Source organism: Mastigoproctus giganteus, chromosome 7 (genome assembly GCF_048544385.1).
Source record: "Mastigoproctus giganteus isolate SK-2022 chromosome 7, ASM4854438v1, whole genome shotgun sequence".
Taxonomy (NCBI): domain Eukaryota; kingdom Metazoa; phylum Arthropoda; class Arachnida; order Uropygi; family Thelyphonidae; genus Mastigoproctus; species Mastigoproctus giganteus.
The window spans coordinates 72490263-72514165 of NC_143581.1; the positions used below are offsets into that span (position 1 = coordinate 72490263).

The 23903-nt window shown below is 37.6% G+C and overlaps 1 protein-coding gene across 1 annotated transcript in view; it reads left to right on the top strand.

Moving 5' to 3' along the window:
- Nucleotides 1-23903, top strand: part of LOC150082989 (meiotic recombination protein DMC1 homolog) — a 242351-nt gene that overhangs the window by 67405 nt on the left and 151043 nt on the right. The window contains exons 5-6 of the mRNA XM_090378343.1: nt 12596-12678; nt 21228-21322. Of these exons, the coding sequence (XP_090234469.1) occupies nt 12596-12678; nt 21228-21322 (178 nt within the window). The remainder of the gene's footprint in view (nt 1-12595; nt 12679-21227; nt 21323-23903) is intronic.

Consider the following 23903-nt stretch of genomic DNA (forward strand, 5'->3'; position numbering starts at 1 on the left):
ATATGAAAGTGCCTTGGCTACTAATGGATTTGACAGTTGGCTCAATATTCATACAAGATTATCAGAGCATGAAAAGTCAAAAGACCATTTCAAAGCTATGATAAATTGTTGTGACCTGCAGATAAGACTCTTTGCTAAAGAAACTATTGACAAAATTGAACAGAAACAGATCAATCAAGAAAAAAAAAACGATTAGTCCCTGTATCATAGGAGATGCAGTACAAAACAATATTGTTAGGTGAATAAAATTGGCCAAGTGTTTTGCTGTTATTATTGATTATACACACCATATCAGCCATCAGGAACAAATGTCCCTGACAATTAGATACATCTCTGATGAAACATTGTCCAATACACCAGTCGGTGTGTATGAACAGTTCATAATTATCAATATAAAGAGCAGTACCAGAGAAAATTTGTACAATGTGCTGAAACGGGAACTTGAATTATTAGGATTAGACATAACTAATAATCAAGGTTATGACAATGGAGCTAATATGAGAGGAAGAGTTTCAGGTGTTCAGGGGTGAATTTTGCAGGAAAATTCAAGAGCATTTTTTACACCATCTGCTTGTCACAATTACAATCTAATTCTAGGGGATTTGGCTAAAACCTGTCCTGATGCAATGACAGGACAGTCATTTCTTTGGGACACTTTAACATCTGTATGTGCTGTTTTCAGCATCAACAAAGAGGTGGCCAGTTTTACAAAAATATCTGAACAGTCTTTCTGCAAAGCCTCTCTGTGAAACAAGGTGAGACTGTCGAATGCAAAGTGAGTGTGAAGGCTTTAAGCTATCAAGTTGATGATTTCTATGATGCACGTTTGGAAACAGCAGAAACATCGGATGATTCCCAAGCAAGAAGTGAAGCTGAATCACTAGCTAACCAAATCAAGGAATATAAGTTTCTTGTTTCATTAGTATTTTGGCATGATTTGTTATTTCAAGTAATGTTTGTTAGTAAAGAACTGAAAAGTGATTCTATAGATCTTGCTACAGCTCTTTCTTCATTTAAAAAGCTTCTGTGCTGGATGTCAAAGTATAGAGAGACTGACTTTGAACAAGTCTTAGTTGGTACCACAGAACTTGCAACAGAACTGGAAGTATCTCTAGAATTTCGCACAGAAAGATTACAAAAAAGAAAGTCACTTCAGGTATGAGCTTACTGATGAACCTATAACAAACTGAAGGAAGCTTGCAAGGCAAATGGCTTTAATAAATTGTAGACAAGGCTTTGCAGTCTCTAGAGCCACATTTCGAACAGTTAACATAATAATTTTTTTGGTTTCTTGGGTAAATTTCTAAGAATTCCAAAGGATGAGTTAAGAAAACTCACTACAGATTTAGAAATCACATTTTCAGGTGCCAAAATTATTGAGGGCAACAAATTAGTCAAGTCTGTGAAGGTAGCAGATATTGATTGTCATATGCTAGTGGAGGAAATGGATGCACTGAAACCATTTCTTCCAGAATCGTGCTTCGAAAATCTTTTAAATATTTAAAAATTTCTCGCAACTAATGAAAGAGCTACTGGATTTCTGAATTTATTCATATTGCTAAGAATATTTTTTAAGATTCCAGTGACTGTACCATCAAGGGAAAGGAGCTTTCCCTGATTAAAGTTAATAAAAACATATCTGAGGTCGACAATGCTTCAAGACAGACCCAACAGCCTTGCAATTTTATCCATTGAAAGTGAATAAGCTGGCGTTTCAATTTTGAGAAAATCTTGAAAGATTTTGCCAATAAAAAGGCAAGAAAAATATCCTTTTGATTAGTTTTGTTTATATTATCAAAATGTGTGTTCAATTGTTAACAAATTATAATAATATAAAAATAATAAAGAATTATTAATAGTTTTAGTTTCTAATTTTTTTCATTATTTCAAAATAATGAGGGGGGTTAATATTCAATTTTTCAAAGGGCCTGTCAATGTGCTTCAATGCATTTGCTAAGGCCATCACTGCTGCTACCCATATGCAGTACTCTGCATTTGTCAACGTTAAACTTCAGTTGCCATCTCTCAGTTCATCTGCCCAAATTTTCTAGAGCCTGTTGCAATAGCATATTGTCATTAACAACCCTGCCAACCTTCTTTTGTCTGCAAACTTAGACATTAAGCCCGATATACCTTCATCATTATCATCGAAAAATATACAGAATATTATCCAACACTGATATCCAACACATCAGGGCCCAACACTGAACCCTGAGGACTCCACTAATAACATTAGTCCACAAAGAGCAGTGTCCATTACGGAGGATGCAGAAAGGTCAGGGAATGACCACCGCATATCCCCGGAGCAATATGGCCTTAGTTCCTAATGCTCCTAAAAACTAAACAACAACAACAGCAGTGTCCATTGATTACCACTCTCTGTCTTCTCATACTCAACCATTCCTTTATCCATACCAGCAACTTGCCATTAACTGCTCCAATTTATACAATAGTCTTCCTTCTGCAACAGTATAAAAAGCTTTCTTCACATCTAAGTATGTGATATCAAAATTATTTTTTGCATCAAGTTAAATTGAAACCATATCATAGTATCCAATCAGATTGTTCAGACAAGACTTCCCCTTAACAAACCCATGCTGTCTCTGAATTATAACTGCAGCCTTGTCTAGATGATCCTGCAATGCTTCTTTAACTGTTGACTCCATTATTTTCCCCAGAACACAAGTTAAACTAACAGGTCTGTAATTACTTGTGGCACCCTTTGATCCCCCTTTGTGAATTTGGATACATTTGCACATCTCCAGTCTGTGGGGACTTCTGTCTAAAAATTATATAAATTCATACACCGACCATTGAATAAAATTTAAAATTTAATGACACTCAGTGCCCTCATGGTGGATGGGATCTATTCACCTTAGCCATAATTATGAGAAAACACTTGGATTCAAGGGAAGTCCCCACAATATCGTGAAAGAGGCCTCTGAGGTCGGGAAAACTCATGTCTAAAAAATATATAAATTCATACACCGACCATTGAATAAAATTTAAAATTTAATATGACCACAATCTTTACACAAAAATATTTACAATAAACTATTGCGGAATGCTAAAAACTGTAATAAAAGATCATTTACAATAAAATTTGCTAAAATATAAACCATTAAAAGCGCTAAAAACCTGAAGCTTTCGGGAGCGTCAGCTCCCTTCTTCAACAGTGACATAACTTCCTGCAACATCTCCTTAAGTAGCAGGCTCACGGTACCTCCACACGTGGTATTTCTCCACGTGGTTCAATCGGCACATGGTCAGAACTGGAAGCGGAAATGTCTCGGGAACATGGCAAAGAAAATCGTTCATCCGACCTTAATATAATTGTTTCAAAGATAGGATTAATACGTATACCTCTATCTCTATTCATGGTATTCCTACTTGATGAACTAATCCGTAAACCCTCGAGCCATTTACGCTCCCAGTATCCATGTGCACGATCCAAAATAATAGCGTCCTCCGGGGAGATTTGATGCTGCTTCTCCCAAAAATGTTCGGCCACAGCAGACTTGTTGTATTCAGCGGTTCTTATGGCATTTAAATGTTCCCCCAGACGATCCCTGAGGCGTCGTTTTGTTTCCCCCACATAACACTCCCCACAATCCGGGCATTCTATTCTATAAACCACTCCACTACTAAGATCTTTTGGTATGCGGTCTTTGACCTGAGACACAGCTGTGCACAGCCTCCGCCCAGGAAGCTGTACACAGCGTGTCCCATAACCCCGTAAAATTCTTGCCAGATGTTCAGTAAGGCCCGGATAGTAGGGGATGTATGCGGTGGCTACCGGAACGAACGACTCCCTACGTTCGGACACTCCTCTACTATATCTATCCAGGATCCTCTGGGGGTATCCGCACTTTCTAAGTTCTGCCGTGACACGATTAATTTCTTTTTCTTTATCCTCAGAAGTGGTACAGTGTGATCTTACTCTGTCAAATAAAGCTTTTGCTACACTATTCTTGTATTGTCCAGCTTGTGCTGAATTGAAATGGGTGTATTGACCTCTACACATGGGTTTTTTAAAAACTGACGTCTTAAGTCTAAAACCCACCCTGGAGATCAATACATCCAAAAATGATAGGGTACCACCCGTTTCCACCTCTGAGGTGAATTGTATAAATTGGGAGAAGCTATTAAGCCAGCAAACGGCATCATCCTCCCTCCCCTTCTGGACCAGAGCAAAGGTATCATCAACATATCTTCTCCAATTCCTAATAGGAAACGAACACCCACTAAAAACCCTACTTTCCAACTCCTCCATGGCCAAATTGGCCACGGCGGCACTAATGGGTGAACCCATGGCAGTACCACGAACCTGCTTATACATAGTTCCTTGAAACAACACGGTAGTACTAGCTAGACATAATTCCACCCCGGTGCAAATGTCCTCCACACCGAGAAGTGATCTATTACCAAGGGAGGCATCCCTGGTCAATGCCATTTTTACACAATATACTGCATGGCTAATAGGAATACATGTAAATAAAGATATAACGTCAAAAGAGATCACGCTCTCATCATCATTTATAGTCAAATTCCCCACAAAATTCACAAACTCTCTACTGTCTTTAACAACATATTCAGACTGCCCCACTATGGGTGCAATTAATTTAGCCAAGTACCCTGATAGCGCATAGGAAGGACTCCCTATAAATGAAACTATAGGTCTCAAGGGCACTTCTGCCTTATGAATTTTTGGCAGTCCGTAGAATCGCGGGAGTTGACTACCTGTAGTGTGTAATGACCAGTAAGTCTCCTTGAAAATCTTCTCCATGTTCAACCAGGATTGTACCAGTTTATTGACTCGCCGTTCCAGCCCCACCAACGGGTTCCTCTGGATCACCTTATAAGTGTTATTATCTTGCAGAAGATCCAATGCCTTCTTGTTATAATCTTCTGTATTCAGGACCACCGTTGACCTCCCTTTGTCTGCTGGTAAAACAACTATTCCTTCGTCTCTTCTCAATTCCTCTAGAGCTCTCTTTTGACTAAGGCTGAGATTCGGGGGTGCCTTCCTCACCTGACTCAACACAGCAGCTGACTTCACCCGGATTTCATTAGCTAAAGGCTCAGGAAACTTATTAATGGCCCGTTCAATACCCATTGCTATCTCCGCAATGGGGGGTTTCGAAGACACCAGAGTGAACTTGGGGCCTAAACTAAGGACTGCCTCCTGTTCTTTCGTGAGCAGTCTATTACTCAAATTATGTATAAAATGGGTGCTATTATCATATCGCTGTACCACCAGGGTGGAATTATGTCTAGCTAGTATTACCGTGTTGTTTCAAGGAACTATGTATAAGCAGGTTCGTGGTACTGCCATGGGTTCACCCATTAGTGCCGCTGTGGCCAATTTGGCCATGGAGGAGTTGGAAAGTAGGGTTTTTAGTGGGTGTTCATTTCCTATTAGGAATTGGAGAAGATATGTTGATGATACCTTTGCCCTGGTCCAGAAGGGGAGGGAGGATGATGCCGTTTGCTGGCTTAATAGCTTCTCCCAATTTATACAATTCACCTCAGAGGTGGAAACGGGTGGTACCCTGTCATTTTTGGATGTATTGATCTCCAGGGTGGGTTTTAGACTTAAGACGTCAGTTTTTAAAAAACCCATGTGTAGAGGTCAATACACCCATTTCAATTCAGCACAAGCTGGACAATACAAGAATAGTGTAGCAAAAGCTTTATTTGACAGAGTAAGATCACACTGTACCACTTCTGAGGATAAAGAAAAAGAAATTAATCGTGTCACGGCAGAACTTAGAAAGTGCGGATACCCCCAGAGGATCCTGGATAGATATAGTAGAGGAGTGTCCGAACGTAGGGAGTCGTTCGTTCCGGTAGCCACCGCATACATCCCCTACTATCCGGGCCTTACTGAACATCTGGCAAGAATTTTACGGGGTTATGGGACACGCTGTGTACAGCTTCCTGGGCGGAGGCTGTGCACAGCTGTGTCTCAGGTCAAAGACCGCATACCAAAAGATCTTAGTAGTGGAGTGGTTTATAGAATAGAATGCCCGGATTGTGGGGAGTGTTATGTGGGGGAAACAAAACGACGCCTCAGGGATCGTCTGGGGGAACATTTAAATGCCATAAGAACCGCTGAATACAACAAGTCTGCTGTGGCCGAACATTTTTGGGAGAAGCAGCATCAAATCTCCCCGGAGGACGCTATTATTTTGGATCGTGCACATGGATACTGGGAGCGTAAATGGCTCGAGGGTTTACGGATTAGTTCATCAAGTAGGAATACCATGAATAGAGATAGAGGTATACGTATTAATCCTATCTTTGAAACAATTATATTAAGGTCGGATGAACGATTTTCTTTGCCACGTTCCCGAGACATTTCCGCTTCCAGTTCTGACCATGTGCCGATTGAACCACGTGGAGAAATACCACGTGTGGAGGTACCGTGAGCCTGCTACTTAAGGAGATGTTGCAGGAAGTTATGTCACTGTTGAAGAAGGGAGCTGACGCTCCCGAAAGCTTCAGGTTTTTAGCGCTTTTAATGGTTTATATTTTAGCAAATTTTATTGTAAATGATCTTTTATTACAGTTTTTAGCATTCCGCAATAGTTTATTGTAAATATTTTTGTGTAAAGATTGTGGTCATATTAAATTTTAAATTTTATTCAATGGTCGGTGTATGAATTTATATATTTTTTAGACATGAGTTTTCCCGAACTCAGAGGCCTCTTTCACGATATAGTGGGGACTTCCCTTGAATCCAAGTGTTTTCTCATAATTATGGCTAAGGTGAATAGATCCCATTCACCATGAGGGCACTGAGTGTCTTTGCAAGTGGATACAGTGAAATTCGAGCTCCAAGAAATATAAGTTTTTGCCATTTTATTTATTTGATTGTCTTATTATATTGTACTTTATAAGTATCTTTATAGACCTAGTTATACTTGTTATTTTTATTTTAATTTAGATAGAGATTTTGTAGGTTACTACTTAATATATATAAAACTGTTGTTTCGTTCAATTCTTGCCACCATTGTTTTAGTAGAGAGTGAGTGGTAGGGAATTCAAATTTTTAATTGTGGTAAATCGGTAGCTAATGTAAAACTATATAGTGTAGTATGTATCACTGCATTTAGAAATCTATTAGATATTATAGTATTGATAATTGATTAACATTATTGATTTTCATTGTATTCAATCAGATATCATGCCCCAGATTAGAGCAGAAAAGCAACGGGCACAAAGTAGCAGGAGTGCTGTGGCTCAGGGGAGAACCAATGTGGTGGTTCTCCAACACATCACAGCCCCAAAAATTGTGCAACTTGTGAAATGTTTGCAGACCTATATTGTCTGCAAATAGCCAAGAAAGATGTCTTTGTGTGTGCTAGATGCTGAGAGTGTCAAGGTATTAGGCACCAACTCAGTGTTCTGATAGGCACCTATGAGTATTTGAAGGTATTAAAGTGGGAGACTCATCAAGCTCTCAGCTGCCCAACCCAACCCAACACCAGAGTTTCCTCTTGTGCATCAGGCTGCACAGCGGCAATTTCCAAGGCAATATGCACTGGTCCCAAAAGAGATGGTTATTGTGGGTGATCCATTGTTAGGAAGACGGGGAATATATTATGCAAAAAGGATAGGTGGAACAGGACCAGGGTATGTCTGCCAGGGGTGAAAGTTGATGATCTTGTAGAGTAGATATCATCTTTTAAAAGCATAAACGGTGATATTGTTGTACAGGTTGGCACTAATGACATTAAGAGTAAGAGATCTGCAGACTTACTTAAGAAGTGCAGGTCAATGTTGAAAAAATCACGAGTTAGGGTTAAATTTGAAAGTGTCTGAAATTCTGCCCAGACACGATAGGAGGGAGTATATGATCAAAGTCTTGTCAATTAATTTAGCCCTGGAGTGATTGTGCAAAGCTCATGGGGGTACCATACACGATAGGAGGGAGTATATGATCAGAGTCTTGTCAATTATTTGGTGATGTACGCCAATGCTAGGAGTATAGTAAATAAATTTGATGAATTTGAAGTGGTCAAGAAATCAGAGGTAGATATTGTTGGGATATCAGAGACATGGTATCACACAGCTCTAAGCAGTGCAGAATTGGAATTAGGGAAGTACAATGTGTACATGAAGGATAGGTAGGATAGGAAGGGAGGAGGAAATTTGCTGTTAGTTAAGAAACACATAAAATCTAAGGAAGTGCATCCAGTTGACATAAATGGCCAGTGCAATGTTGAGTCAGTTTGGAGTGACATAAGCACTGGGAAAGCAAAAATGAGAGTAGGAGGGTGTTATAAGCCTAACAATCTGATGAGTACAATGAACAACTGTACAGAGAAATAGAGTGGGCCGGTAAATCAGATTGTCTTACAATGGAGGATTTTAATTTCCCAGATATTGACTGGAACTTGTGGACTGATCACTCGCACACATCAGCATAACTTTTGTGGATTTACTGGATGATTGTTTTCTACAGCAACACATTAGAGAGGTAACCAGAGAGAGTAATACTCTTGATCTGGTTATCAGCAGTGATTATTCATGCATTAAGAATTTTCAGATAATTAGCCACTAGGGGGTTGTTATCACAGTGTACTAATGTGAGATTTACTTAAAGACATTACTACCATCAGGGATAAAGGGAAGGGTTTTTTCTTTTGTAGAGGTGACTACAGTGGTCTCTGACAGTTTTTAAATTCTATAGAGTGGGACCAACTGATATGGATGATGTTACCAATAGCAAATTCTAAATGGGAAGCATTCAAGGAAGTAATCTTGGAAGCTGCTAGGCTTTTCATACCGATTAAGAAATACTTTTCAAGGTTTAAGCCTAAATGGATGTCAGATGAACTAATTAGACTCGTGGCAGAGAAAAAAAATGCATGGGATACAGAAACACCAGGGACTCACACTGGTGAGTATGAGCTTGGCACATCCAGGGTCCTGAGCTGGATATCATCATTCTTCTCTTTTTTAGTGATTCCCTTCTACTTCTGATTTTTGTTTTCTCTCTCTCTCTCTCTCTCTCTTTCTCTCTCTCTCTCTCTCTCTCTCTCTCTCTCTCTCTCAGATTCTTAATCTGAGCAAGAGGAAGAAACCATCAGAAATTTTTTTTTTGACTGGTGCAGCAAAAGCCTCAGGCTTCCTTGCACCATACGGCTAATAATAGTAATAATAATAATATAAATTATCAGGTGACACTGAAGCCTATGATAGATAATATAAGCTAGTCTGTAATTAAGTCACAAAGGGGATTAGGCAAGCAAAGACAGAGTACAAGAAATCAGAAAACTTTGGCAAAGGATGCTAAGAAAAACAACAAGGACTTTAGTTATATAAACTCTCGAAGGAAGGGGATGAATCAGATTGGTCCACTTGATATTGATGGTTCGACTGTTGATAATCCTGCTCAGATGGCTAGGGGCTTGGCACATCACAGAACAAATAAATACATGGGCTGTGTTATGGTAACTAAGATTAAGCACCCGGGGTTGATGGTATCTATCCAGTTATATTAAAGGATGCGCCATAGGAAGTACGCAAACCATTAGCCATAATTATGAGAGCATCCTTAGACTCAGGGGAAGTTCCCACAGTCTGGAGACGTGCAAATGTATTAACAATTCACAAAGGGGAGTAATTACAGACCAGTTAGTTTAACTTCTATTCCAAGGAAAATAATGGAGTCACTGATTAAAGATGCATTGCAAGATCATCTAGACAAGTATTAATTCAGAAACAGCATGGGTTTGTTAAGGGAAAGGCTTGTCTAACAAATTTGATTGGATACTATGATATGGTTACAATTTAACTGGAAAAAAAAAGTAATTTTGATATCATATACTTGGATTTCAGGAAAACTTTTGACACTGTTGTGCATGGAAGACTACTATACAAATTGGAACAGTATGGTATTAAGGACAATTTGCTACAAAGGAGTAGCAAGTAGCAACTCCTTTAGCCAGCGGGTGGTTGATTGCTGGAACAAACTGCCATCTGTTTTTATTGAAGCTCGTCAACTTAAATAAATTCAAGGCAGAACTAGACAAACATATGAAGCAAAAGGTTGGGTGAAATGGGAGGGGTTTTTTTTTTTTTTTTTTTGGCTGATGGTGTATAAGATTGCTTTCTTGCATCACATGCCTCTGTTAATGCTAATGGATAAAAGTGCAGTTGAGTTGGAGAAGACAGTGAGTGGTAACAAATGGATGCTGCTCTTCATGGACTAATGTTATTAGTGGAGTACCCCAGGGTTCAGTGTTGGGCCTACTGTTGCTTTGTGTGTTTATCAGTGATGTTGATGAAGGTACATCAGGTTTAATGTCGAAGTTTGCAGATGATACAAAGGTTGGCATGGTTGCTAATGACAGTAATGGCAGTGTGCTACTGCAACAGGTCTAGAAAAGTTGGGTAGATGAGCTGAGAAGTGGCAACTGAAGTTTAACATTCACAAATGCAAAGTTCTGCATATGGGTAGAAGTAACCCCATATAAACGTACCAACTGTGTGGTACTACACTTAAGGTGGTAGAAAATGAAAAAGACCTGGGAGTAATTATGCAGTCAGATATGAAATTTTCAGAGCAGTGCAGACAGGGTGCCAGAGCAGGTCATGGGGTGTTGTCAATGATGTACAGAAATTTTGCTAGGAAGGAAAAGGAGGTGATTATCCCTTTGTGTAAGGCAATGGTCAGGCCATGCCTTGAATACTGTGTACAGGTCTGTGAATGTTAAACTTCAGTTGCCACTTCTCAGCTCATCTACCCAACTTTTCTAGACCTGTTGCAATAGCACACTGCCATTACTGTCATTAGCAACCATGCCAACCTTTGTATCATCTGCAAACTTCGACATTAAACCTGATGTCTGGAGGCCTCATTTTAGGAAGGATGCAGTGTTGTTTGAGCAAGTACAGAGAAGGGCAACAAGATTGGTGAGGGGAACAAAGGATGGTCTTACCAAGAAAGGCTTAAGTTCTGCAAATTGCAATGTCTGGAGACTAGGCACTTGCGAGGTGGTCTGATTGAGGTGTGTAAGGCCTTGAATGGTTTAGCAGGCTCAATTCTGATGATTTCTTCCTCTTGCTCAGATTAAGAACCTGAGGGGAATAAATTCAAATTGAGGAAAGACAGTGATTTTTTTTTTATTTTTTTATTTATTTTTTTTTGCTGATGCTACGTATGTTTGCTTCCTTGCATCACATGCCTCTACTATTACTCTCAGTTTTCATAGCCCATCATAACACTGAATTGATGCCTAATATCCTCACACTCTTTACATTGAGTGCACACACACACGCATTCCCCTTGGTTGTATCATGTTCCATTCCATATAGATCCGCAAACACCAAATAAGTAATACATTCATGAGGCCATGATTAACCAACTGATGCCCGTATTTTCCATATAAAGGTAGCACCTCTCTCTCTCTCTCTCTCTCTCTCTCTCTCTCTCTCTCTTTCTCGCTTTAAAGGTGGCATCTGTATATTGTCTCTGTGAAGATAGAATCAAGCTTGTACACTGTTTTTGTATGATAAATTGTGTTTTTTAGTGGTGATAGCTGGCAGTAGTAGCTGCTATTGCAATAGAAAAAATTGAAAATATAAAGTGAAACATAACAAAATAATCTGAATCATTGAAACAAAAGAAAAGTAAACTCTGTTTCTAATTTAAAAAAAAAGAATAAGATGAAGTACAACTCCCTGTACACAGAATCATGAAGGAACTTGTTCATACTCTTTTTCCTCTGATAATTTTAGTCAACAAAGGAGCTATCAAAACTTTCAGCCTTGGCTGTAATGCTACCACTGAATCTAAGCAAAGCTATCAGCTGATCCTACATTGTCTCTGGAAGTGGTTGTCAAAATGGCATCATGAAGTGCTGAATATTTTTGCAGAAAAATTGTTTTAGCACTAGTGTTAGCCACTACTGCCACACAACAAAAAAAGTTCTAAATAGAATTAATGGAGCCTGCTCTCCATTTCTTTTGACATGGTAAATAATGAAGCCTCTTGCACTTTAGTTTCAGGATGGCTATGAAAATAAAAATGCCCTTAAAAACACACTCAGTATATCCTTGAATCACTTCACATGTATTATAAATTTTGTCTGGATCAGATTGTAAACATGATTTTCACATGAGTGGGTAGTTTCTTTTAATTGAATGACAGCCATCTTGTTTCAAGATAGCTCAGTAAAATTTAAGTATCCTTATTAGTATACCACCTGGTCAGTACTATCTCTCTAGCTTAGTATTTTTATGATCATTTGTGAACAAACAGAGGCTTTTCATAAGGCAAATGTAAATCATACACAGTTTAAATTTATTTAGATGTGCCCAAATGTCGACCTAACTATGTTACTAGTTTTATGGTAGTCCGATATAAAAATCTAATGCCCTGAAATGCTGATCTATAAATATTTCAAAGCAGAAATGAAGCAGTCCAATCATGGCTGAAAAGAAAGCAGTTTTGTGAGAGAACTTTTGTAATATTGGATATTATCTTCATAAAGTTTTAATTTGCAGTTTCTTGCATTTACAGTGACTGAAATTAAAAGTCAGTTGTTTCATGTACTCAAATGGCAATGATTCTGTTTTATAGGATTCTGGATTTTTAACTGCTCTCCAAGTCAGTGAACGTAGAAAGCAGGTATACAGAATTAGTACTGGTAGTCAAGAACTTGAGTAAGTATATTCTTCAAATCATGTTATTATCTTATATTTTTTTTTATCAGTTTTAGTGCCAAATAATTTTGCCATTGTATTAAACTGTTTGTACACTGCAGTAATGATATACTGATCACTGGAAATCAACAAATTATTGACAGTTTCTTACAGAAGTTTAAGTCATTTCACCCCACGTTAAAGTGTACTTTGAAACTTAAAAAAAATTTTCAGTTTGAATTCTTTCAAGTAAAAATATAAAAAAATAATTAAGGCTGATCCAATAATTTCCAAAGACTAAAATAAATTAAGAACTATACATAAAGAAAACCAGTGCATAAAAGTAAGTTAGTATTAAAATGGCAGACTTATGCAAGAAAGCAAATTTTACGTAGCAAGATTTAATCTTAACTTTTTTTACTTAAAAACCTTTCAATCTATGATAATATCTTATTTATCTTTGTGCCTGTTGTTTGATATCATAGTAGGAACTGCCTTATATGAACTGTTCTTCAACTTCAAATACAAATACGTATACAGTAATACCCCGAAGTTACGCGATAGGTGGGTCCGAAGAAAATCGCGTAAGTCGAATTCGCGTAAGTCGGGGTACAACTTTGCATATAAATACATATAAATTTTGCTTAATTGGGACCAAGGACTAACAAAAACACTAGTTTAGAAGAAAAATATTAATAACATTGCAGTTCTTTATACATATTAATACAAAATATGTATTAAAAAACAAATGACTTACGTTAAAAAGTTATTTCGATGTCGATGGCTTCATAAAATCTAACAAATTCGTCTGACGACACAGCGCGTTCTTTTTATCACGCAGAATTTCTTCGTAGCAAGCTAATAATTTTTTTTATTCCTTGCTTTGTAGCTATAACGCGTTCTTCGTTGGAGTCTATGTTTTCTAAAATTTTTAAGCCCTTTACAATTGAGCCCTTTTCAATTTTCAACCTGTCAAGTTTGCAATTGTCATGTGCTTTTTGCCGTTGCTTCGTTTAGGCCTGTAGCACGTGCAATATCACATGGTCTTTCATTTCGCTCAAAGCGTTTCACAATTTTATATTTTTTCTCTATTGACAGAGGCGGACTGGCCATAAGCCTTACCGGGGAAACCCCGGTGGGCCAGTGTGATTTTGGCCATAAACCATAGTATGAGGCCACTATAAATTTTTCCGGGTAAGAATTTTTGATCCAGTCCGCCTCTGTTTATCAATAATTGCTTTTCTTTTTCTCTCTGAATCTGCAGTGTCTTCACCAGGACGCTTCCTTTTCACACCTTTTAATTAAGTATTTTACTCATTTTTAGGGAATAAAGCACAATTACAAAACGAGGAGGCACGCTTGATACGCATAAACAAAGCTGCGCGCATGTAGCAACTGAATAAACAACACCATAAAGGCAGAGATACACTATTAACACCTCACATTTCTAGGGGTTACTACCATAAAACAATAAAAATCCAGTTGTGTTTCTGCTAGTGAAATCTGTTATAAACTGGTAGTAAACTCGATCTAATTGCATTTGCGATTATACCGATAGCTGGAATTGTGTTGGTTTTTATGTTATTATGGTGAAATGTGTTTCCCCTTCACTGATATAAATAAAAGCAGCAAAGTTGAATTTTGTTCATCTTTCGCTCTCATTCTCCGCCGTCTCACCGTATATCGATAACATATGAAAAACGACCTTGAAGATAGTGGGCGGCAGCGTTGCCAAACGAAAAAATCAAGAACCGCGTAACTCCGAGTTCGCGTAAGTCGGGGTATTACTGTATATAATTTCATGGTAATTATTAGCTTACTTGCTCTACTTTATCGAACAACTTTCTAATAGTTTAAAGCCTGTCTGATATGTTTTTTAACAGTCCAACATGTACTTAAAACTTGCCAGTGTGTGTGTGACGCTACTAGTAGGCATAGCAGCTAGAGAGTGTTAAAAAGAAATGATTGGATATTTAATGTATCTTACTATAGTGAACAATATTATTATTGAATCAGTGAATTCCATTCTAAAATGAATGAAATTCAGCTCTGTGAAGTCAAGGTATTTTTCACTTAGGTACATAAAAACTGAAAAAAATACTTGGCGATAATGAAGGCTAGATATCAGAATTAAGTGTAATTTTAATACCTGGTAGATTTCAAGTGCTCTAGAATTCTTGACGTACATTGACTAAACAATGCTGGAGACAGCTATAAGCAAATTATTATATTTTCTTTGCAACATTGTTATAAAGCTATTTTGAAAGATTTCATCCACTAAAAGATCATTATGTTGTTTTTGTTTAAGTTATTGTAATGCTAAATCGGTTGGCTCAAACACAATATACATAAATGTGTTGGCTAGAATACTTTTGTTTATGACTTTAATACAGTGGTGTAGCCAGGATTTTTTGTCACCAGATTCATTCACAAAAAAAGGTGCCAATTGCCTAATGCTAAAAAGTGCCACAGTACTAGATTTCAACTTCAAAGGTACAATGTACCTACTGACAGAGTAGCCACTGGCAGAGGTGAAAGTGATTCTTGCACTGCTTCTATTGGAATGAGCAGTAGCCTGGAAAACAAGATGCAGGATATTTCAGAGACTGTTGGGAGTCATTGCGGTGCAAGTAAACACATGAGTTGTGTTAGGGTAGCTAAGAATAGGAACAGGTGCATGTATACTTGTGTGTACACCAATGCTAGGAGTTTGGTAAATAAATTTGATGAATTTGAGGTATTGCTCAAAGCATCAAAGGCGGATATTGTTGGGATATCAGAGACGAGGTGTCACACAGATATAAGGAATGCAGAACTGGAATTTGGGGATAACAACATCTACAGAAAGGATAGACAGGATAGGAAGGGAGGAGGGGTTATGCTATTAGTTAAGAAACACATAAAATCCAAGGAAGTGAAGCCAGTCGACATCGCTGGACAGTGCAGTGTCGAGTCAGTTTGGTGTGACATAAGCACTGGGAGATCAAAATTGAGAGTAGGAGTGTGCTAAAGGCCTAATGACGCTGATGACTTTAATAAGAAACTGTACAGGGAAATAGAGTGGGCCAGTAAATCAGAGAGTCTTATAATTGGGGATTTTAATTTCCCAGATATTGACTGGAATTTGTGGGCTGGTCACTCACACACTAGCAAGGCTTTTGTGGATTTATTGGATGATTGTTTTCTACATCAGCATATTCGGGAGGCAACTAGAGTGAGTAATACTCTTGATTTGATTATCAGTAGTGATTCTTCATGCATTAAGAATCTGCAGATAAAGGAACCACTAGGTGGCAGTGATCACAGTGTGCTGAAGTGGGATTTACTCAAAAAGGTAACTACCATCAGGAGTAAAGGGAAGGGTTATTGCTTTCGTAAAGGCGACTACGATGGTCTGAGACGGTATTTAAATTCTATACAGTGCGACCAGCTGATGATGTTACCAACAGCAAATTCAAAATGGGAAGAATTCAAAGAACTTATCTTGGAAGCTACTAGGCTTTGCATACTAACTAAGAAATATTGTTCAAAGTTTAGGCCTAAATGGATGTCAGATGAACTAATGAGACATATGGCAGAGAAGAAATATGCATGGGATACATATAAATTAACACGTGACACAGAAGCCTATGAGAGATATAAGTTGATCTGTAACCAAGTTACAAAGGAGTTTAGGCAGGCGAAGGCAGATTACGAGAAATCTTTGGCAAGGGATGCAAACAAAAACAACAAAGAGTTCTTTACTTATGTAAACTCTAGAAGGAAGGGGATGAATCAGATTGGTCCACTTGATATCGATGGTTCATCTGTTGATGATCCTGCTCAGGTAAGCTAACAAACTAAATGAATATTTTGCATCGACATTCACCCGAGGAGTTATTCAGCGAGGGGAATGCCAGAGGTGTATTCAGCTCTGGCAGTAAGCCAGATAATCTTGTAATAACTGAGAGTAAAGTGGAGAAGAAATTGTTGAAGATAAACACAAGAAAGGCACCTGGGGTGGATGGGATCTATCCAGTTATATTAAAGGAGGCAGCAAAGGAAGTAAGCAAACCCATAGCCATAATTATGAGAGCTTCCTTGGACTCAGGGGAGGTACCCATGGACTGGATATGTGCAAATGTGACCCCAATTCACAAAGGAGGATCAAAGGCTGACACAAGTAATTATAGACCTGTGAGTTTAACTTCTGTTCCAGGAAAATTAATGGAGGCACTGGTTAAAGAAGCACTGCAGGATGATCTAGACAAGACTTCTGTAATAGCTCGGACACAGCATGGTTTTGTTAAGGGGAAGTCTTGCCTGACCAATTTGATTGGATACTATGATGCAGTCACAAAAGAACTGGATGCAGGGAATAACTTTGATATTATATATTTGGATCTTAGAAAGGCTTTTGATACTGTTGCTCATGGAAGACTGCTGCACAAATTGGAGCAGTGTGGCATTGGAGGCAAATTGCTGCTGTGGATAAAGGGGTGGTTGAGAGGGAGAAGACAGAGAGTGGTAATCAATGGACACTGCTCATCGTGGACTAATGTTATTAGTGGAGTCCCTCAGGGTTCAGTGTTGGGTCCATTATTGTTTTCTGTATTTATAAATAATATTGATGATGGTATATCAAGCTTAATGTCCAAGTTTGCAGATGATACAAAGGTTGGCAGGGTTGTTAAGGACACTACTGACACTATGCTGCTGCAACAGGATCTGGAAAGGTTGAGCAGATGGGCTGAGAGGTGGCAAATTAAGTTTAACATTGACAAATGTTAAGTACGACATATGGGAAACAGCAACCCCAGAGCAACACATCAACTCTGTGGTACTACAGTGGTAGAGAATGAAGAGGACTTGGGGGTAATTGTGCAGGCAGATGTGAAGTTCTCTGAGCACTGCAGATGGGCTGCGAGTAGCTCATGGTGTCTTGTCAATGATATACAGGAATTTTTCTAGCAGGGATAAGGAGGTGATTATTCCCTTGTATAAGGCAATGGTCAGGCCACACCTTGAGTACTGTATACAGGTCTAGTGGCCTCATTTCAATAATGTAATAATGTAGAGCTGCTGGAACAAGTACAGAGAAGGGCAACAAGATTAGTGAATGGAACAAAGGGTTGCTCTTACGAAGAAAGGCTTAAGTTTTGCAAATTACAGTGTCTGGAGACTAGGCACCGGCGAGGTGATCTGATAGAGGTATATAAAGCCTTGAATGGTTTGAGCATGCTCAATGCCGACGGGATTCTTCCTCTTGCTCAGAATAATCACCTGAGAGGGCATAAATTCAAATTGAGGAAAGACAGATGTAGGATAGATGTGCGGAAATTTGCCTTTAGCCAGCGGGTAGTTTGTTGGTGGAACAGACTTCCATCCCTTATTGTGGAAGTTGATAACCTAAATAAATTTAAGGCTCAGCTGGACAGGTATTTCAAACGAACGGAGGGATGAAGTGGAAGTTTTTTTTTTTTTTTTTGGCTGATGCTGCATAAGCTTGCTTTCTTGCATCATATGCCTATACTGATGCTGATGCTAATGCTTTCTGGTTCTTTTCTTTCTTCTTCCAGTGAAAATATACCAATCATATTCATGTTACTAATTTCCTTCAGGCCTTTAGCATCCATAACAATTTTTTTTGTTAGGGATGCTAATTGGGTTTTAAGAAGGGTTTCTAAAAAGTTTCTAAGAAGGTTTTCTTAGAAACTTTGCCTTTCTTTAAGTGTAGCATCTGGACTTAAACACAACATTCTAAATGCAATATCGCTGTTGACATCCTTTTCCCTACTTGTGAAGGTCCTGTATATCACAGACAATACACCATGGGCCTTCATAGCCACCTGTTTACACTGTGTGGTAAATTTCATGTCTGAATCAATCATAATATGATGTAGTCACAAAGGAACTGGATGGAAAGAATAATTTTGATATCATATATTTGGATCTTAGAAAGGCTTTTGATACTGTTGCACATAGAACACTGCTGCACAAATTGGAGCAGTGTGTCATTGGAGGCAAATTGCTGCTATGGATAAAGGGATGGTTGAGTGGGAAAAGACAGAGAGTGGTAATCAATGGACACTGCTCACCATGGACTAATGTTATTAGTGGAGTCCCTCAGGGTTCAGTGTTGGGTCCATTGTTGTTTTCTGTATTTATAAATGATACTGATGATGGTATATCAAGCTTAATGTCCAAGTTTGCAGGTGATATGAAGGTTGGCAGGGTTGTTAAGGACACTAATGATGTACGCTGCTGCAGCAGGATCTAGAAAAGTTGAGCAGATGGGCTGAGAGGTGGCAACTGAAGTTTAACATTGACAAATGTAAAGTACTGCATATGGGAAACTAACCCCAGAGTAACATATCAACTGTGTGGTACTACACTGACAGTGGTAGAGAGTGAAAAGGACCTGGGGGTAATTGTGCAGACAGATGTGAAGTTTTCTGAGCAGTGCAGATGGTCTGCAAGAGTAGCTCATGGTGTCTTGTCAGTGATATATAGGAATTTTTCTAGCAGGGATAAGGAGGATCCCCTTGTATAAGGCAATGGTCAGGCCACACCTTGAGTACTGTATACAGGTCTGGAGGCCTCATTTTAAGAAGGATGTAGAGCTGTTGGATCAAGTACAGAGAAGGGCAATAAGATTTGTGAATGGAACAAAAGGTTGCTCTTACGAAGAAAGGCTTAAGTTTAGCAAATTACAGTATCTGGAGACTAGGCACCTGCGAGATGATCTGATTGAAGCGTATAAAGCCTTGAATGGTTTGAGCATGCTCGATGCTGATGGGATTCTTCCTCTTGCTCAGAATAGTCACCTGAGAGGGCATAAATTCCAGTTGTAGGACAGATGTGCGGAAGTTTGCCTTTAGCCAGCAGGTGGTTGATTGCTGGAACAAACTTCCATCTGTCATTGTAGAAGTTGATAGCTGAAATAGATTCAAGGCAGAACTAGACAAACATTTGGAGCAAGTGGATGGGTGAAAATAGAAGATTTTTTTTTTTTTTTTTGGCTGATGCTATATAAGCTTGCTTTCTTGCATCATATGCCTTTGCTAATGCTAATAACCCCCTTAGTCTTTTTTCATTCTTGGCCACTTTTAACTCCACTTCCCCTAATGGAGTTAAAAATGGTCCAGAATTTTTAACTTATAACTAACTCCTGGATTTCTGTTCTCTAGGAGCAAAACTTTACATTTAGATGAATTAAACTTTGATTGCCATTTTTCAGACCATTTGTGCAACCAATCTAAGTCATTTTGAAGCAAAACAACCATTCAGGGTTGGTTAACAACCTAGTTCTGGTTGTTAATCATACTTTCTAAACTCTGCTGTTTTTTTAACTAGTCCTTGGTCCAGCAAAGGATCTTACACCAGTTTTTGCTTCAGTTTATGTGATATCCTTCAGGGGAACTATCAAAAGCTTTACCGAAGTCAAGGTAATATCAAAGTTGTTTCTTGCATCCAGCTGTTTTATACCTTTATCATGATAATTAGATTGGGTCAGTCAAGAATTCATCTTTCAAACCCATGCTCTAATCCATTAAAGATACCATTCCTATTGAGATGGTTCTATATTGTATTCTGGAAAAAAAAACCAAAAAAACTTTCCATTTCACCTATCCATCGCCTCCACTAGTTTGTCTCTCTAGACTATATAGATCATTGCAAAGTACATATTCATCTTGTCTGTCACTTCTTCTGGGCTTTTTTTGAATTTTACACTTCAATCAAGTATGGGGATGGCCTATCTAATTCATTTGCTCTTTATTCATGTGTGAAAAGAGCACTTATCCATTTTATCTCTTTTTGCTAGTGATTTCTCACACTCGGCTTTCAATGTCTTCCCCCTCCGTCAGTGGTTCTGTTACAGATATGCTTATAGTACTTATATAAATCTGTATTTCAGGATAGTTGGTAACTATTCCATGTTTATTTTCTTTTGCCCAATAATCATTAATTTCATTAATCATTCTTTCTTGTCATTCACTTGGCATATTTTAATCATTCTTTCTTGTCATTCACTTGGCATATTTTAATCATTCTTTCTTGTCATTCACTTGGCATATATATTTTGCACAACTCCACTGGAACAAATATATTTGTAATTTCCGTGATAAATTCCTTGGAGAATAAATACCTAAGTCCATTATAGTCCCTTCCCTTGACATTGAAGCCCACTCCTTTTCCTTTGACCACAGAAATCTCTTTGGACATTACCTATTTAATGTCATTGTGGTCACTACCCATTATTCCTGTTAAATTTTGAATAATTGATGAAAACCAATCTGAGGACATTAGAGCTTCTTGTACTTTCTCTGGCATGTCAGAATGAAAAACATTCAGATGGCTCAAAAATCTGTTTTCCTGTGGCATATTGCCAGTCCACAATTTGCAATCTATGAAAGTAAAGTTTAAGCCTCCCACAATGATGCAGTTGAGCTTAGCCTTTCAAGTTGCTGTTTTGGTGTTATTTTAGCAGTTAAATGTAATTAATTATTTAATCTTGTGAAACATTGGGAATGTAAAAATTCTATTCTTCTAATTATCTAATTTTTCTAAAATTCAAAATTTCATTATAGTAAACTCCTTGGTGGTGGAATAGAAAGTATGGCAATCACAGAAGTATTTGGGGAATTTAGAACAGGAAAAACTCAACTCTCTCACACTCTCTGTGGTACGGATATAATTAGAATATATAAGCTGAATTTTTTTTTTGTTTTTAATAATTTTTATTGCAACTGCATATTGAAGAAATTTCTTTGTGTATAAATTTTCTGCAATTTTTGTATTCCTAATTTTAATGTTGAATAATTCATGAATATTCTTTGAAAATGATTTTTATACCACTGCATAAGGATATAACTGATTTATGAATACTTAGAAGAAAGTTTTTTTTTTTTTTGTATATGAATATACTGCAATTGTTGTGTTCCTAATTTTAATGCTGCATAATTCATTCATAAATATTCTTTGAAAACGATTTTTATACCACCTTTAAGGATATAACTGATTTATGCATAATTAGAAGGATAAAAAAACACAACTCTACTCCTGTAGAAATAAGAATGCTAATTATGCCATAGAACTAAACCCAGCAAATTAAGGAAACAATTAGGGTTATACAGAAGGATCATATTTCAGTCATTGACTGCTCTCCAGCCAAACGTATGCCCCTGTACAATCTAAATACAAAATGAAATTTAATAAACAAACTAAACTCAAAAAAACATAATATATCTTGGCCATCATCATCCTATAGTTTAAATAAACAAGAATAACAAATGAAATGAAAAATTTAAGTGTAGACTTGGTCAGTCACCAAGTCTAAACTAACTTCAGTTATTCAAGTTAATCTTAAACTAAATCATAATAGAGAAGATTAACATAAATCAAGTTATAATAAAATTCATTAAGATAAATCAAATAACAAAATAAGGTCAAGTATGATGAAGAAAACAAGGGGTGGCCATGAACATTCAGACTTAAACTCGTTTTTAGTTTGGATAGTGACAGGTTGGGGTAAGAGGTACTGTATGATAGTTTTTGTAGACTTTATATTTACCCTGGCTGCAAATTTGATGCTAATATCTATATGTGATTAGTCAAGATTAATAATTTTTCTCTGGTAACATTAAAATTAAAATGAGTCTACATTGCAGATCTTGCATAAGTACAAGCTCTTAACATGTAATCATGGAATGTTTTACACACAGGGTACACATCTTCACGAATGGAAAATATCGAAGAAAGTCATGCAGTTCAGTGTCCCTATACCTAAAGTCACTGTCTGTGTGGTAGGGATTTATGATGCATTCATTATTTAGCCCATTCTTTTTTGAAGATCTTCCAGTTCCCACTGCCATACATGCTCCTAAATGGCATTACCACATTCTTTAAATACCATTTAATCATTCCAACTCTTCTCTAGCAGTCCAGATAACATGAAAAACCATTTTATGTGTGGTGGTGCACTTCCACCATGGGCAAGTTTAGGGCAGGATGAGAGAGAGAGGCAATTACCCCATGCACCAAGTGATTGGGATGCCAGTCGTACTAATTGGTGCCCCAACCTCATATTATAAAAAAGTATTGAGCAAACTGCAACACTTTTTATAATAAAATTGTTATATATTAAAAAATTTTTGAAATATATTATTCCTGATTTATTAGTTCCATTCCAAAACTATGTTTCTGTGCTGCTGTATTAAATACACCAGAAATGGCTTTGATATGAATTGCTTGTGCAAGTAATGCGCCAATAAAATCCAAATCAAATCACATCAGCTTGTGCAAGTCATATTTATCATGCAGTTTATGAGGATCAATATGTATTCTTGGCAATTTCCTGCCAAAGGTAGTTAATTTTGTACAAGTCAAAGGAAGAATGGAATTTATTCTCTTTCGGTGGATGATTTGGTGCAATATACATTTCATTTTATGACTGCAAGAGTATTTGTTGATTTCTTTTTGCATGTGTTGTTCTGTACCTAGAGTTTGTAAATCTATATGAAAATGAGCCTATGATATGGAATCTAATGCGGGGTCCACCCTACCCAGACTAGGCTAGACTAGATGAGTAGTGCAAACCTTTGTTTTACTATGTTTTGATTGCTAACAGTATATAAATGTATTTCCTGAAATTCTAAAGTGTATTGTGATCTCTCTCTCTCTCCCCACCTGTGTACTGTATGGTATCGTTGTGTTCTCTTGAGGGGCATTTTTAAATTTATCAGCTATTCACATTTCATATTGTAGCAAAATTCAAATAAATTATCCAGAATTGAAAATAGAAAAGTAAAGCCTGAGGAAGAGGCTAACTAAAGAAAAATGATAGGTTCTCCAGGTGGGCTGGAGAAGTTTTTACAACCTATCATTTTAACTTCTGCAAATTCTGTGTCAGTTCAGGCAGTTGAGCCACCTGCCAACGTTGAATATTCTGTGCTGAATGCTATAAAGCAGAAATTGAACACTAAATCATTAGTATAGATCTGATGAACTCCACATTGTTTATAATTGTAGAAAGGATTCAATGCCTGTACCAGTTCAACTGCATTAGAATTAAAATCAGAGACTGTTACTGAAGATAGTCAGATATCAGTAAACATTAATACTCTGCCTTATCCAGCATTATGACATAAAGAAAAACCACCTTCAGACACTGATATTCTGGCCACCTTAACATGACGATAGGTAATTTCCTAGAAATGAAACTAGTTGACTTTTTAAAATAACTTTTTAGTAAGGAAATTACAAAA